Source organism: Myodes glareolus, chromosome 23 (genome assembly GCF_982192425.1).
Source record: "Myodes glareolus chromosome 23, mMyoGla1.1, whole genome shotgun sequence".
NCBI lineage: Eukaryota > Metazoa > Chordata > Mammalia > Rodentia > Cricetidae > Myodes > Myodes glareolus.
In genome coordinates this window covers 13,000,312-13,017,725 of record NC_142048.1, presented here as the reverse complement: position 1 = coordinate 13,017,725, position 17,414 = coordinate 13,000,312, and the positions used below count along the sequence as shown (strand labels likewise).

General features: G+C 40.8%; 2 protein-coding genes across 4 annotated transcripts in view; both read left to right on the top strand.

The window, feature by feature from the left end:
- LOC125413989 (putative ATP-dependent RNA helicase DDX60) overlaps window positions 1-17,414 on the top strand; it is a 337,410-nt gene that overhangs the window by 234,720 nt on the left and 85,276 nt on the right. The window lies entirely within an intron of this gene.
- LOC146890638 (putative ATP-dependent RNA helicase DDX60) overlaps window positions 8-17,414 on the top strand; it is a 100,769-nt gene continuing 83,362 nt past the window's right edge. For both annotated transcript variants that reach the window (XM_087900926.1, XM_087900924.1), the window contains exons 1-2: window positions 8-146; window positions 17,249-17,356. In XM_087900926.1, the coding sequence (XP_087757052.1) occupies window positions 17,305-17,356 (52 nt within the window). In that variant the 5' untranslated portion in view covers window positions 8-146; window positions 17,249-17,304. The remainder of the gene's footprint in view (window positions 147-17,248; window positions 17,357-17,414) is intronic.

Here is a 17,414-nt window from a genome sequence, read left to right as displayed (position 1 = left end):
CTTCTGGGCGCAGAATGGAAACTGAAACTATTCTTCAGGCATAAAAGGCAGCCTGGGTGGCTTGGAAGCTTCCTGGAGCTTCTGTCCTCTGGATTCCTTGCTCTGGGTTCCTGCAGAGCAGTCCTGCGGCTCTCAGCAGGCAGCAGGTCTGGGGGTCTGGATTTGAGGAGGGGGAAGTGCGACGCGCGGGGCGCGCGCGGGGGGGGGGGGGGGGAGGGGGATGCTTCTGGGAGCGCCAGTCAGAGGTGTCTAGAAGGAGGGGCTTCGTGCTGAGAGGCTGAGGGGGACAGGACTAGGACCCGCCTACCCCAGAAGCCAGAGCCCAGTGGACACCCAGGGAAGGGATGTCCATGGTGAGGGAGGAGGAAGGAGGAAGATATGGGACTTAGAGTCTTGAACTCTCGTCCTCATAATGGGGCATCTCGGGGAGGAATCAATAAGTTAGGAACATCTGATTTGTGCATAGAAGTCAGACATTGGCATCAGCGGTCTTTCTCCTGGGTGTGGAATCGGGAGCCCTACTCCAGACTTGCCGAGCTGGAAGCTGAATGTGAACAAGAACCCAGATGAATTCCAGGCCCTCTTAAATTTCAATGGCTAAAACAATTTATGCTTTACTGCAATAATCTCCCATCTTCTAGCATGCTTCCTTTTTCAAGGCAATCTTCCTGTGCAGCCTGGCACTTAGGAGTCCAGTCTAGCCCTGAACTTGGAATAGCCCTCCTGCCTCAGTCTCCCTGTTCTAGTCACCTAAGATTTAACTTACTCGTGTGCAAGGCACAGGTATTAGTTTTTTGTTTCCGCATAAATAAGTAGCACACTCTTAGTGGCTTAAAACAAAACGAATGTATTATTTTACAGATCCTGGGCCGGCTCAGGCTAACCGCTTTTGCACAACCTGGTGTTGCACCTGCTTGAACTGAAGGTCTCTGCCAGGGCAGAGCAATTCTGCCAGACCCTGGGCGCTCATTCTGGCTGCTTGAAGTCAGTAAGAGGAGTGGAGCTCCCTGTTTTCTTGCAAGTTGTTGAATGCCAGTCGGTGATTCAGTGTCTAAAACTACATTATCGCTCCTCACAAGTGGCAGTGCCTTCCAAGCTATAGGGGACTTTCTGTGTTATCTGTAGCCTAGTCTCTAGAGAGGCTGTCCTGTTAGGAAGGGTGGTGGGGGCTGGGCGACGGTGGCACATGCCTTTAATCCTAGCACTTGGGACACAGAGGAAGGAGGATCTTCATGAGTTTGAGGCCAGACTGGTCTACCCGAGGTAGTTCCAGGTACAGAAAAACCTTTCTCAAAAAGCCAAAAACAATCAACCAAACAAAAACAAACAAACAAAAACAAACAGAGAAACAGCAACAACAACAACAACAAGAGTGGTCAATGGGAAGGAGGAAAGGAAGTTCTGCAAAGTCAGTGTAGCAAAGTGGCAGAGGCTTGGTGACATCTTACAATCTGACCCACTGGGGGTGAATCACCTCCTCTCCAGGCAGTTTTGTTGTTGTTGTTTGTTTACTTTTTTGGGTGTTTTGAGACATGGTTTCTCTTCGTAGCTTTGGAGCCTATTCTGGAACTTGTTCTGTAGACCATGAGAGCCTTGAACTCACAGAGATTCTCCTGCCTCTGCCTCCTGAGGCTGAGGATTGGGATTAAAAGGCCTGCACCACCGTCACCCGGCTCTCCATACATTTTATAGAAACTCAGTCTTCTGTCAGCAGCTCCAACATTCTGTTCCAATGCTCACGATTTCCTTCACTTTTCTGCATCTCTTCCCCTCTCCTTCCTTTCTCTCTTTGCCTCATTCTCCCCCATTTTCTTCCTCTTATTACTTTAGTCAAGATTTCTCCAAGCATAATACAAATATAATAGTGACAATGCTGAGTATAGATGATATGCCTTTTGAATTTCTTCTCTCTCATTATAATTTATAGGACCAGGGTTACATGTGTCCTGTAGACACCTCCCAATTCTTGTCGTGTCATTAATATGTCTCTGTTCTCTTCATGACCTGTAAATGAGTCATTATGGCAAGAGTTCTGATCAAATTCTGGTTTGGCTTTCTGAGGGAGAAAGGGTGGATCGGTTACTCACATCCGTCTGGGTGCAGAGATTGGCCTCTATATGTGTTCTACTGTTATCAGGATCTGTTCCTGTCCTGGGAGTTGTAAAATGGTGGCATACTACTGATTCCCCCCTTTATATTAGTTGGATCGCTTTTAGGGAAGAGACTGTCCCTTGGAGTGCTTAGTGACTCAATGATATAATCCTTTTCAGAAAGACAGCTGACCAATTTAGTTTTAGAAATTGATTTTAATATATTTATCTTTAGATGCTGTTTCTATTTACTTTGTGGAGGAGAAGGCACTTAGCATCCTTCCTTCCTTTTCTTCTAGGGTCCTTTAACAATCCTCTCGATTCGTTTGCTCTCTCTGCAGTAAGTCAAGATCTAGGATGTTTTTCAGGATTTTGTGACAATTCTTTTGCTTTGTTTCCAGAATGAGTTTAAAGTGGAAAACCAGTATACAGTTTTTAGATTTTTAAAAATTGTGTACATGGTGTGTGTGTGTGTGCATGTATGTATGTGGGATGCGTGTACTTGTTATTTGGAAATGTGCATGTGAGTGCAAATGTCAAAGGCACTAGATCCCCTGGAGCTGGAGTTACAGGCACTTGTCAGCCTCTGTGCTGAGGAACAAAACTCGGGTTCTCCTCAACAGCAGTGCACAGTCTTGACTATCATGTCTTCTGTCTTCATTCTAGCCCCTACGCACATATTTCTTAAAGGCACAGTGTGCCTGTGAAGGTCAGGGGACAACTTGCAGGACTTTGTTCTCTTCCGGTATCCTGCAGGTCTCAAGGATGGAGCACAGCTGTGTTCCAGGCATGCACCTTCACCCAATAAGTAATTTTTATTGGCCCAATTATGGAAATATTTTTCATTATAGATGCAATCTTCTTGTTTGACTGGAAAATGGAGTTTTGTATCTTTGTGGCTACCACTGGAAGTAGACTGCTGTGCTTAAACTATGTGCATAGCTCCACTGAATATTTTTATCTTGTATAGTTTCTATTTTCTGAGTATTTTCCTGTCCATTTCCATACTTCCTTTGCAGAAAATTATAATTCAAGATCTGAAATTGCTGAAATTTCTCACTTTTTAATGACAAATTATATCATTTTGCATTCTCAATGAACTGGAAGGCATGTTTGATGCAGAATTCTGGTTTTATGACAATTTCTTTTAGAAATTAAATAATATATTTTTGTCATAAAAATATCCTCCAATATTGCCTACTTTTAGTCTCTTGAGTGGCCTACCAGGCACACTTAAAACAAATATTTTTATACCTATTTATACAAATATAGGTGCATTTGTTTTTCAAGTTAGATTTTTTTTTCTGTAGCTTTGGAGCCTGTCCTGGAACTAGCTCTTATAGACCAGACCTCAAATGCACTGATATCCTCCTGTCTCTGCCTACAGAGTGCTTGGAATAAAGGTGTGTACCGCCACTGCCCAGTTTCCTGTTCATATATTTCTATAGGTTGATACATAGAGAAAGTAAATAAATTGTGTAACTTAAAGAAGAATATGTTTGTCAATAAGACTTAAAACTGTGGCTGGAGAGATGAGTTAAAGATTAAGAGCACTGCCTTTTCTTCCAGAGGACCTGAGTTCAATTCCCAGCAACCGCATGGTGGCTCACAACAATCTGTAAAAGATTTCGTGCCCTCTTCTGACCTGCAGTGATACATGCATGTGGACACACTGTATACATAATTAAATAAACCTTTTTTATTCAAAGGGACTTATATCCTAGCTTCCATCAGCAGTGTGGGAATCTCTGTCCACTTCATTTTTTGTTGTTTTTTGTTTCTGTTTTTCTTGTTATTTTTGTTGTTTTACTTGTCTTTTTTCCTCAATACTTGGTGAAGCTTTTCAACTGACTTTTTTGAAGCTCTGTTCTAACAACAAATAATACTTTGAAACTACATACTTGACCAATTTTATTTCCATCCACTTTAGTTTCCTAATCTCTCATGTGTTTTCTTAGGCTTTTTCTCTATTTTTATCTGTTTGTTTTTCACTTCTATCATTGTAGAATTTTCCCTATTTTAGTCCTCAGACGATTAACTCTGAGAAGGGCCACTTTTATGTTTCATTTATTGGAAGTGCTTTTGTATCCCATGTTGTAGATGAGAACATACACATGCATGTTACTGGCAGCTTGCCATGTACAAATTACTGTTAAAGTCTTGCACGGTCTGAGTGAACGCTGTAGCCCAGGTAATTCCTGAAGGAGTACAGGGTTGATACTTGTAGACACTAACTAGATTCAGTATTCCAAGAGGGTCTGTAGTAGTGGGGCTGGAGTGAGCTCTGGGATGACTTTCTGCCTTGATCTGTGCTCTGTATCTGTGAGGTCTGCTGGCTGGAGATGAGAGGTGAAGCAGTTTGCTTTTAGGGTGATAAGCAGCTGCCTTTTCCTGTCACCAGCTCAGGATGAAACACCCCCAGAACAAACTGCAGAGATATACACGTTTATGTATACAGGAATCCCATAAAACAAAAAACCAGAAGCCACATTACATATGCTAAGGACCTATACAATAGGAAATAAAATGCTCTGACTCAACACCACGAGACATAGAGCCCAAAGATGCCGTGAGTTTCTGTTGGCCACCTACTTCTGGACATGAGGCTTAGCCTTAAGAATGGATTGCCTCCCCTTTGACTCCCTTGGAGATAATTAAAATTTCATTCTCAAGTGACTACCTATCAGGAGTTGCTTTGAGGTTAAGGATGGGGATATGTGTTCACTTCTTTCAGCTCTATGACCCCATCTGGTGCTGCCTAATGCAGGCCCTTTTGCACACTGTCACAGTCTGAGTTTATGTGTGCATGAGTCATGTTGTGTCTAGAAGGTTTGGCTCCTTGGTGTCCTCTACCTCTCTGACTCTTATACTCTTTCCACCTCCTCTTGGAGTTCCCAGAATCCTGAGGGAAGGGGACCAAGGAAGATATTCCTTTTAGGGCTATGTGTCTGTACGTATTTGACTGTGGGTCTCTCCATTTGTTTCTGTCTGCTGCAAGAGGAAGCTTCTCTGATGATGGTTGAGAAAGGCACAGATCTGTGAGTATAGCAGAATGTCATTAGGACTCATTTTATTGCTGTATTCCTTTAGCAGAACAGTAGCATTTTGTTTTTCCTGGGTCCTTTATCTAGTCTATTGCTCACTCCAGCAGCACTGGGTGTGGGTTCCATCTCATGGAATGGGCCTTATTGTTTGGTTACTTGCACAAGCTTTGTGCCACCATTGCACTAGCATATTGCACTAGCAGGTCAGTCTCATAGACTGAGGCTCATTTGGAGTTTACCTTTCTCCATTGGTAGCTTCCAGAGTTCCTTACAGTAGCCTGAAAACTAGTCTATAGGAAAGATGCCTCTGAGTAGGTACCAGCTTGATTTCTCCATGTTCAATGTGTTGTTTAGAGATTGTCTTCAGCAATAAGGCCTTACTGTTAAATTGTGGAGAGCTACCAATAACCTTGGCAATAGCCTGGGTTATTTGAGGGTTCCATGGATCTTTTTGACCATGAACTACATTATATGTAACTTATTTTTGGTACTGAAATCTTATTTGGTAATAGGAGATATCAAATTGTGGCTCTGTCTCCCCCATTATTTGGCAAATTCATTTAGATTGACTTCATATATGCATTTATGATAGGAAGCTTCTACTGTATTAGGTTTCCATATGACACTTTCAAGTATTCCTTGGTTTTAACTGTTTCTTTCTGTTTTCTCATTCTTGCCCCCCATTCCAGCCTTGACCCCAACAACCCCATCCACTCATAACTAGCTATTCTATTTCCCCTCCTAAGGAGATGCAACTTTCATCCTCTCCCTTACTCTCTACCTAAGCTCTGTAGTTATATGGATTGTAGCTTGGCTATAAATGATTTAACAGCTAACATCCACGCACGATGAATATATATAATATTTGCCCTCTGGGTCTGAGTCAGCTCACTCAGGATGCTTTTTTATAGTTCCATACATTTGTCTGTGAATATCATTTATATAATGTCCAAGTAATAATTCATTGTGTAAATGTACCACATTTGCTTTGTGCTTTCATCTATCGACGAACATCTGTGTTGTTTATTAATAGGTGGCTATTATGAATAGAGTGCAATGAACATGGTTGAGCAGTCGTCTCTGTGGTAGGATGAAACAGCCTTTGAATATATGGCTAAGACCGGTATGACTGGATCTTGAGCTAGAATGATTCTCATATTTCTGAGGAACTGCCACACTGATTTCAATAGCGACTGTACAAGCTTGCATTCCCGCCAGCAGTAGACGGATGTTCCCCTGTTTCCACATTCTCGCCAGCTGCCACTTTTAAAATTGATCTTGACAATCTTGATTGGTGTAAGATGAATCTCAAAGTATTTTAATATGAATTGTAATATGATTAAGGGCACTGAACAGTTCTTTACGTGCTTCTCAGTCGTTTGAGTTTCTGTTTTTTGTGAATTTTGTTTAGATCTATTCTCATTTTTAAATTTTGTTCTTTGTTTTTTTGATGGTCAGTTTTTTGTGCATCTTTATGAAATTGGATATTAGCTCTCTCGTGGAGGTGTGAAAAACATTTTTCCATTCTGTAGGCATCCTCTTTGTTTTCATGGTGGTGTACTTTGCCCTGCAAAAACCTTTCAGTTTCATGAGGTTCCATTTATTAATTGTTGTTCTTAATTTCTGTGTTATCAATATTTTGCCTTCATGTGCCAATGAGTTTAAGACTATTCCCCATGTTCTTTTCTATCAGATTCAGTTTGTCTAACCTCACGTTGAGATCTTTGATACATTTGGAGCTGTGTTTTGTGTGGAGTAATACCTATAGAACTATTTTGATTCTTCAACATGAAACGATACTATTTGACCAGCATCATTTGTTGAAGATATGTGTTTATTTATTTTTGTTTTGATTTCAGTCCTGACTTTGATGTCATTCTGTGTCTTTTTATTGGAAAATTGAAAACACTGACTTTGAGAATTATCAATGAGTTATATTTGTTGATTCCGGTTACATTGTTGTTGTGGTGTAGGTTTTATTTTTATATTTTCTTCTTCTTTTGATCTGATATTATTTATTCCTTATATTTTCTTGAATATGTTTAGTCTTTTCAGGTTGAATTTTTCTTTCTAGACCCTTTTAGAACTGAATTTGTAGATAGATATTGTTAAAATTTTGTTTTATCCTGGAATGTCTTTCTTTCTTCATGCATTATGACTGATTGTTTTGCTGAGTAAAGTTTGAGCTGGCATCTGTGGTCTCTTAGAGTTTGTAGACCATCTATCCAGGCTCCTCTCACTTGAAGAGTCTACATTGAGAAGTCAGGCATTGTTCTAATAGGTCTGTTGTTATGCATTATTTGGTCTTTTTCCTTTTCAACTTTTAATTTTTTTTTTTTTTAGTTCTGTATGTTTAGTATTTCCATCTTGTGACATGAGAAATTTATTTCCTGGTTCAGTCTATTTTGTGTTCTGGAAGCTTCTTGTACATTTATAGGGACTTCCTTCTTTAGGTTGGAAAAATTTTCTTCGATGCTTTTGTTGAAAATATGGTCTGTACCTTTGACCTGGATTTCCACTCCTTCCTCTATTCCTATTGTTACTGAATTTTGAGTTTTCATAGTGTTCAGATTCCTGGATATTTTATGCCTAGATTCTTCTAAATTTAGTGTTTTCTTTGACCAAGTACCAATTCTTCTGTCTTGACTTCAAGGATAAATTCTTTTCCATCTCTTGCATTCTGTCAGTGAAACTTGCCTCTGAAGTTTCTATTTGAATCTCTTAGTTCCAGTTTTTTCTTAGTTTGGGTTCCTTCATTGATTCTATTTCCATTTACATGTCTTGATCTGTTTTCTCCATTTCCTGTTACTGTCTGTGTTTTCATAGATTTCTTTAACCAATCTACTCATTTCCTCTTTAAGGACCTCTAACACATTTATAAGGCCTATTTTTAAGTCCTTGACTTGTGCTTCTGTTATGTGGTGTAGTGAGGAGTTGTGGGCAGGCCTGCTTTTCATCCAGCCCAGCTCCTGCACGGCTAGCTTAGCCCCAGACATAACAACACACAAATTATATTCATTTAAACACTGCCTGGCCCATTATCTCTAGAGAGTTAGTTACTGGCTAACTCTCACATCTTGATTAACCCATTTCTAATAATCTGTGTAGCACCACAAGGTGGTGGCTTACCGGGAAAGATTCAGCATGGCTGACCTGGTGGCTGGCTCCATGGCGTATGCCTCATTGCCTTCTTCCCAGCATTCTGTTCTGTTTACTCCGCCTACCTAATTTTCTGTCCTATCAAAAGGCCTAGGCAGTCTCTTTACTAACCAATGAAAATAACACATAGACAGAAGGCCCACCTACATCATTTCCCCTTTTTCTATTTAAACAAAAAAAAAGGCTTTCACTTTAACATAGTAAAATTACATATAACAAAACAGTTATTGAGTAAGAATTGCAGTTACAATATTTATATCTATTTTATCTTTATCATAATAATGGAAAACTATAACTATAACTAACCATTCTTCACTCCATCAAAGACTCCAGAAGGATATAATATTACCTAAGTAAACAAGAAGTAAGCAACTTCCAAAACTCTAGAAATGACAGAAACAACTTGCTGCCTGGACAGTCACCCAAAGTTCCTCTGCACCGTTGGGACATCCATCTTCACCCTACAGGCCCATAGTATCCTGCAGACTTTTCCATGAAGCAGGAAATTTCAAAGACAGTTCAGTCACTATCTGCTGTGTCCTGCAGAATGTCTCGCAGACTCTTTCATGAATCAGGAACCCCGAAAGACCATCTCACCTTTAGGCATGTTCAGTCCTCTCTCTCCAGGTTCTATGCGTCCAGTTTATGTAACAGTCCAGGCAAGAGCAGTTTCTTGCCCAAATGGCTAACCAAGTCCATAAGGATCCTCTTTGATGCCCATCTTCCTCTTGAAGTAGATTGGTGCTGCCAGGAGCAGACATGTCTCATTGTCATGAAAAGCCCTAAGTTATTAAAACATTAAATGCCATGTTCTGTAGTCTTTGAAAGATATGAAGAATGCCTATCTGAAATATATCTATGCACATGTAGAAAATCAAACTAACATTACTACAAGCTTGACTATTATCGATGATTATCCATTAACAACCTATATTTTAAATTATACATTGCATTTTTAAATGAACTACACAATCACAATACCTCAATCAAGATCATAAATATATATACATATAACAAAATTGGCCTTAAAATTCATACCAATGCAAATTATTCATATCTATATCATATCCCCCTTTAAATGTAAAAGAACATTTATAAGCATTATTTGGGAATATGAACGTAGTTATTTCTCTCCAAACTTCTTCCTCCTGCTGTATACCAGGTCTTTCATGGTATAAACTGTGTGCTAGATTCATCTTAGTCGGCAGTTGAGTAAAGTAATTTCTGGAGGGTGTTCATAGCAACCTTTCAGGGGGATGGGGTCTATCATACCATATTGGGATAGAAGCAATCCACAGGGTCTCATCCTCTGTGAAAACAAAAGAAGAACTTTTCCAAAGCATCATAACCTTAGATCCAAATTTTGAAGCCAAGGTATTTTCAAAATACCTATCTTGGGTTAGTTCAGCAGCATTTATAAACAAAAGTCTTTTAGTAGCTGTTGCTCCTTCCTCAGCATTCAAACAATTCAAAGAGAGAATAATAGCATACAGTATCAAGATTCTCTATGTATTTTTCATCTTTATGTGGCTTTATTTTAAGTTCTATTTCTTTTATTTTTAATTTTACTTTTTGAGACAGTTTCTCTGTATATCTTTATCTTGGACTAACTCCATAGACCAGGCTGTCCTTGAACTCACAGAGATCCACTTGTCTCTGCCTCCCCAATGCTGAGATTAAAGATGTGTGCTACCACACCTTGAACTCACAGAGATCCGTCTGTCTCTGCCTCCCAGGCATTGGGTTTAAAGGTATGTGCTACCACACCTTGAAGTCACAGAGGTCAATCTACCTCTGCCCCTTGATGGAGTCACAGAGGTCAATGTACCTCTGCCTCCCAAGTGTTGGGATTAAAGGTGTGTATCACCACACCCAACTACTTTCTTTCTTTCTTTTTTACCCTAAGAACTTTAACCTTTAGCCTGCCTATATTTTTTAGAGTTTTTTTTTTCATTTTTGAATCTCTCTTTACTGTATATCTCTCTTTCTGACTACATGAGTCTTTTTGGAGAGCATTAACGCCGTGACTTTTATGGCTAGATCCAGCCCATTCCTTAGCTTTCCAGCCTCATGGCCGATGTACCAGCTGTAGCTATTTTTATTGCCACAACTCTGGCAGTTCAAGGTCCCTGCCAGCAAGCAAGCTGCAGCATTCTGCTCACAGACCACACTCAGTCAGACTGCCTGCCTGAAAGAGTCAGAGTTTGCCCTGGCAGGATGACCCAGAAAGCTAGTATTTTAAAACAGTGCAGCTTTTTTCCTGCTATGGCTGAAAACCGAGAAGCATGCGTTCAGCTTTTCATCAACACCATTTAAGTGTTTCATGGGAGGACCTTTTAAAAGTGCTGCAAGGTTTTGCAGCTAAAGCTGAGTCAGGAAGCCTCTCTCAGATGAGAGTGCTTGCTTGCCTCTAGCAAGCAGTGCAGACCTGAGAAATTGCTGCCACCAAGAAAACATGCTGGACTCTATTCTTTTCCAAGCTTTCTCAAGATTTCTGTAGATTCAGTTATCCACATAAATGATACAAATAACTATTTGTAGTGAGGAGCTGCGGGCAGGCCTGCTTTTTATCCCATCTGGCTCCCGCACAGCTAGCTTAGCCCCAGAAATAACAACACACAAATTGTATTCATTTAAACACTGCCTGGCCCATTATCTCTAGAGAGTTAGTTACTGGCTAACTCTCACGTCTTGATTAAGCCATTTCTAATAATCTGTGTAGCACCATGAGGTGGTGGCTTACTTGGAAAGATTCAGCATGACTGACCTGGTGGTTGGCTCCATGGCGTATGCCTCATTTCCCTCTTCCCAGCATTCTGTTCTGTTTACTCTGCTTACCTAATTTTCTGTCCTATCAAAAGGCCAAGGCAGTCTCTTTATTAACCAATGAAAATAACACATAGACAGAAAGCCCACCTACATCAATATGTCATTTCTCAGGACCTACTGTAGTAGGGTTGCTGGACTCTAGTAGAGACATATTGTCCTGGCTGTTATTGATTGTGCTTTTACACTGGCTTCTAGGCCAATTTTGGGTGACTGTAATTCTAGGTACTGATATGTGGTCTTGCCTTTTTTGGGTAGTTGTTCCTTTCCTTGCATCCTGTTGCTCTCTCAAGGTGGAGGCTGTGTGTTTTCTGGTAAGAAATTCTCCTGAGATCCTGCCTGGTGTGGCCACTGGAGGTCAAGCTAGAATGAGTTTCTTGGTTTTGTGAGCTGACACTTAGGGATGAAAATGGGCTGGGAGTGGGCTAGTGGGGTCCACAGGAGGAAGGAAAGCAGGGTATGCCATGCAGATCTGTTCAGTGTTCTGGGAATGGGGGCAGAGGGGGAGAGAGGCAACATCCTGCAATCTGCTACAGAGCTGGGGCTGAGACTGGGGAATTAGATTGGGAGCAAAAGGGTGAAAGTGAAGATCTGAAGATTTCATAGCTGCTTCCCTGACCAGCATAGCTGTATATATTATTTTTTAAAATCAATATCCTGATGCTACAGGTCAGGACCCAACAGTGAACTTCCTGCCCATCTTCTACTTGTACTGGATACCCTTTTACTTTCTTTTTTTCTGGTCCAGAAAACAGTTTGCTATTTCCTCCAGGTCTTTAGGGTTAACATAATGAATTTTTAGTTCTCTGGATACTTTTCTCCCTTCTTACCTGTACAAGGTCATCAGAAACTTTCCTATCTTGACCTGTTCTTGCAGGAGTGCAACATTCTACAGCTCTTAGACTCATGTGAGACTCAGGGGAATAAAATATGTAAGAATCTTAAAACCAAGAAGCTCTTCATAGGGACAGCAACAGCCTTGGAGTTTTGTTGTTTGTGGGTTATTCCTAATATTTTGCATTATGTTCTAAGTGAGATTTGGATTCTCTTCTTCCTCAATACATTTTGTAAATTTGCTTGTTATGCTTGCTGTTCTTTCTCATGAGAATGTAAAATAAAAAGGAGTCAGTAAGTAGGAGAGAGAAGGATGGAATGTGAAGAGGGTGCATTTTTCACTAAAAAATAGTTAAAAATAAAAGAGGATATCTTTAAAAATAAATAAGGATTTTGTCACAGAGGAAAATACCATTTTGTCCTTGGGTAAAGACTAGAGTGTCCCAAGATGGAAGAGGAGAGTTGAGGGCAATATCAGGAGGTTCTCTTGACTTCACAGGAGAACCAACAAAGTCGTAAAGACTTTGTGGAGGGTGAAATTCCTAATGTTACACTTCAGATCATTCTTATAAAACTTGAAACCAGTATTCTTTTAAAAATTAGATTAATTTATTGATCTCTACTAAGAAGACATTTGAAAAATCAGATTTTATGTCTAATCGAGATAATTATGTTTCTGTTGTCAAACATTTTTGAGAACCGACATTAAAGAAGTCAAGTTCATTTAAGTATCTGTTTTTAAGATCTTTTACATGGGGCCAATAAAGTGGCTCAGCAGATAAGGGCACTAGCTACCAAGTGTGAGATTCTGAGCTCCATCTCAGAATCCACTTGGTGGGAGGTGATAGCTGTCTCCAGACATTGTCCTCTGACCTCCACATTTATCTGTAAACATACTGAAAACTAAAAGAAGTAAAACTCAATAAAAATTAAAATATCTTTTTTTATTTTTCCATTCAAAAATTTACACTTCCTCCCCTCCTCCCATTCTCCCCCCTGTTCCCCTACTCACCCTCCTCCCTTCCCCTCCCTCCTTAAGAGAGGGCAGGGAACCCTGCCCTATGGGAAGTCCAAGACTCTCCCCCCTACATCCATGCCTAGGAAGCTTTGCATCCAAATAGACTAGGGTCCCCAAAAAGCCAGTATATGGAGTAGAAACAAATCCCAAAGTGCCAGTTGGTGAGCTCCCATTAGCTCAGGTAAGCTGTTTCAGTGGTGTCCCCATCATGGTCTTGACCTTTTTGCTCATATTCTCACTCTTCACACTCTTCAACTGGACATTGGGAACTCAGCCTCTGTTTCCATCAGTTGCTGGGTGAAGGTTCTGTGGTCTGAATACAGGACAAGTTAAGATCAGGCCCCCTCTTTTCTACTGCTTAGAGTCTTAGCTGGGGTCATCCTTGTGGATTCCTGGGAATTTCTCTAGAGCCAGGTTTCTGCTAACGTGATAATGGCTCCCTCAATGAAGATATCTCTTTCCTTGCGCTCATCTTTGTCCTTCCTCCATCTTGTCTATCCCATTCCCTCAAGATCTTCTCACCTGTCCCCTTTTCACCTCCTCTTCCCCTTCTAACGTCCCTTTTCCCACAACTACCATGCTCCCAATTTTGTCAGGCAATCTTGTCTGTTTCCACTTTCCAGATGGATCTATATGTTTTTCTTAGGGTTCACCTTATAACTTAGCCTCTCTACTATTATGAACTATAGGCTCAATATCCTTTGTTTATAGCTAGTATCCACTTATGAGTGAGTACATACCATATTCATCTTTTTGGGTCTGGATTACCTCACTGAGGATACTGCCTCTCTTAATGAAGCCTAACTTTCGTATTCAACTTTTATGTTAATTAGTTTTTATGGTAACAGACAACATGAATGTAGTATTTAGATTAACACCTGGAGATTACAGTAGGGTCATTTTACTGTTTGGTATTTTCTGTTTATGGTATTGAGGATTGAATCCAAGGTATCACATATGATAGTAAGTGCTCTATCCTTAACCACGCTACATCCTTAATCTTAAAAATATTTTATTGAAAACTAGAATCTTGCTGCTTTACTTCTGATTATTTAAACAATTAGTGTGTGTGTGTGTGTGTGTGTGATTTTATGTATGATTCATGCTTTTGCCTGAGTGCATCTATGTGCCTCTTCACATTCATTTGGATGACCAAGTAGGCTATTGAGTGTTTTCTGCCACTGCTATTCAGGCAGTCACCCCATTCTTTGCCATATAGAACAGACCACAGAATCTCCAAATTCATCACACAGTACTATATTCCTGTGTCCTCAGGAACATGATGCTGATTTTTCTCCCTGGGCTGCCATGCCTTATCTTCTCTAGCAGATTTCTGTAGTTCATTTTCTTCATGCCCTACTCTTATATCTCTGAGTAAAAGAATCTGATTTTGTCTTTCTTACGAAAGAGCTATTTGGTTCCCAGTGCCTGTATTGTTGACACATTCAATACACCAAGCCATCATGCTTGAGTTGGTTTCCTCAGGATCCCTCCCAGGACGTGAGGACCTGCTTTGGATACACTTGTGTGCACTGTGGGCAGCTATGGCTGTGGTGATGAGTGATGCTCCACACGGCTCTGCAAACATCCAGTAACTGAGTGAGTTAAGAGCCCATGCTTACACTCCTTACAAGTGCTATTTCTTCTTCTTTTTAAAATTACTTTATAAATAATGCCAATCAAAATTCTCCCTTCCTCCCCTCCTTCCACTTCCCTCCTGCTCCCAATCACCCCCTCTCCATCCTCTCCAGTCCTAAGAGAGGGCAAGGCAGCCTGTCCTGTGGGAAGTCCAAGGCCCTCCCCACTATATCCAGGCTCAGGAAGGTATGCATCCTAATAGAATAGGGTCCCACAAAAGCCAGTACATGCAGTAGAGACAAATCCCATTGCCATTTTATTGGCCCCACAGTCTGCCCCAATTGTCAACCACATTCAGAGGGTCCATTTTGATTCCGTACTCGTTCATTCCCAGTCCAGCTGGAGTTGGTGAGCTCCCATTAGTTCAGGCACACTGTCTCAGTGGGTGAATCAACCCCTCGTGGTCCTGACTTGCTTACTCATATCTTCCCTCCTTCTGCTCTTCAACTGGACCTTGGGAGCTCAGTCCAGTGTTCCGATGTGGGTCTCTGTCTCTGTCTCCATCTGTCCCAGGTCGAAAGTTCTATGGTGATAATCAAGATAGTCATCAGTCTGACTACGGGACAAGGCCAGTTCAGGCACCCATTCCTCCACTGCCCATGGTCCTAGCTGGGGTCGTTCCAGTGGACTCCTAGTAATCCCTCCAGAGCCAAGCCTCTTGTCAACCCCAAAATGGTTCTCTTAATTAAGATATCTGCTTCCCCACTCCCTTATCTGTCCTTCCTCCATCTCAACCATCCCCCTGCCTTAAGCCTTCCCCATCCCTCCCCTTCTCCCCCATCTCCATGACTCCAGGAAAAAGTTGGGAGCATGGGGCCAGGGTGGGTAGAGGGAAGGACCAAGTGATTCTTAAGTTCCTGGGTCACAACCATCCCTTCTTTCTTCAGATTTAATCATTTTCCCAGACACAAGTTCTCAGCATTTTAATATTTGGTGTCAGTGTTTGGCTCACTGCCATATGTTCCTGTTTTGATATGGGATAGAAATCTCTGTCTTCTGACTTAATTGTCCATCTCTCTCTCTACATATCTGTGTAATTATGTATCTTTCTGTCTATCTCTCTATCTATTTACATAATACAATCTACTTATTAACAGACTTAGGCATACTTTACAACAGGTATCTGAGCATTTGACTTTGCCTCTGAAATACTTCTTTTGAGGTCATCTTTGCTGTCTCCTCTTTCCTGCAATTTATCATTAGTAATCATCAGAATTAGTATTTAGTTCCATTCACATCACATTCATGATGCTGCTGTCTCTCTGTGTCCAAGCAACTTTTTTTGTTCCAGTAACTCTTTTTTATAATTAATAAGCAAATGACATACCTATTCCAATATAGTTAGACCTTGCGTTTGACTTTTAGCGTTTCATATTTAAGAATCTACATTACATGGCCTACGGTATGTTGCAAAACCAGTCAAATTTAGGTGAACTGCACATGAGTTCATGACCTTTGCTTGACTTGCGTTCTTATTCCAAGATTCTGGCATCAGAGAATGGCCTAATAATCTACTGTGCAGCCTGAATTGCAATTTGTGTGTGTGTGAGTGATTGCATGTGTGAAACATGCTTTTGCATGAGTGTATCTATGTGCCATCGTACATTCATTAGGAGGACTAAGGAGGCTATTGAGTGTTTGCTGCTGTGGTCTTATTGCCTTGAGACAGCATTTACCACTAAACTAGGAGTTTTCTATTTTGCCTAGACTCAACAGTCACTGGGCTCCTGGTGGCTGCCTGTCTCCATTCCCTAATGCAGTCAGAAGAAATAATATGCAGTCAAGTCTGAGTTTTTACATGGGTGCTAGAGATTTGAACTCAATTTCTCATGTTTTCGTAGCAAGCACTTTTACTTTGTAAACATCTGTCACCCCTGAAGTAGAATCTTCATAGTCTCCCTTGACAGCCCACTCCTCTGCTCTTCTCTGCCCATATTGTGTTTGGTGTCAAATGATGTCATACTTCCCTTTAACATCCATCAAACAAACTCATACCTGTCCAGACTTCTGACCTCAAACTCACATTAGACTGTAATTTTATCAAGCTTCCATCATTGCTTTGCCCAGCCACAGCTTTCTCTCTGTGTGCTGACAAGAACTTGACTCTCACTGAAGTACAGTGCTGGAGTAATCTTTCCAAGATGCAAAGCCGTCACATTTCCTTAAAATCCTTAGTGACTAACTATGGCACATGCTTGAGGGACCTGCATGATTCTCACACCCTCTCTCAACATCAGACACTTTCCCCCACTCTCCACTCCAGCCTACTGGTTCCTGAAGGAACCTGGTTCTGCCTCCATCCCTTCACACCACAGACCGTTGCTTGTTACATGTGATGATGTGCGGCTAGTCTGAACCCTTGCCTTCCCCCATGTTGTTTAATCCTTTAGAACCTTTCTTGGGCATTGCTTCTTTAGCGAATGGCTCATTTCTTTGAATTGGTCACATTAGTGATTTTCTATTGCATGCGCGATTATGTGATTCATGGTTGTTTTCTTTACTTTTATTCCCTGAGAACAGGCCACATATTCATTGTGCTCATTCTTGTGTCCCTGCTACTCAATGTTTTGTTGAAAAGATAGTCATTCAGCACATTTCTGCTGACAGAAAAATTCATCAGTTTTTCTCTTTCTTTGCAGATTTGCCATCTCATTAATAATGACCATTTAGAGGAGACAGAGTAAAGGATATTTGCATGATTAATATTTCTCAATTAAGGTTGGAGACACAGATAACAGCAAGAATGGGTAATTTGAAATTCAAAATATTATTTATAGCATTATAACATACATGCTTCACAGATTA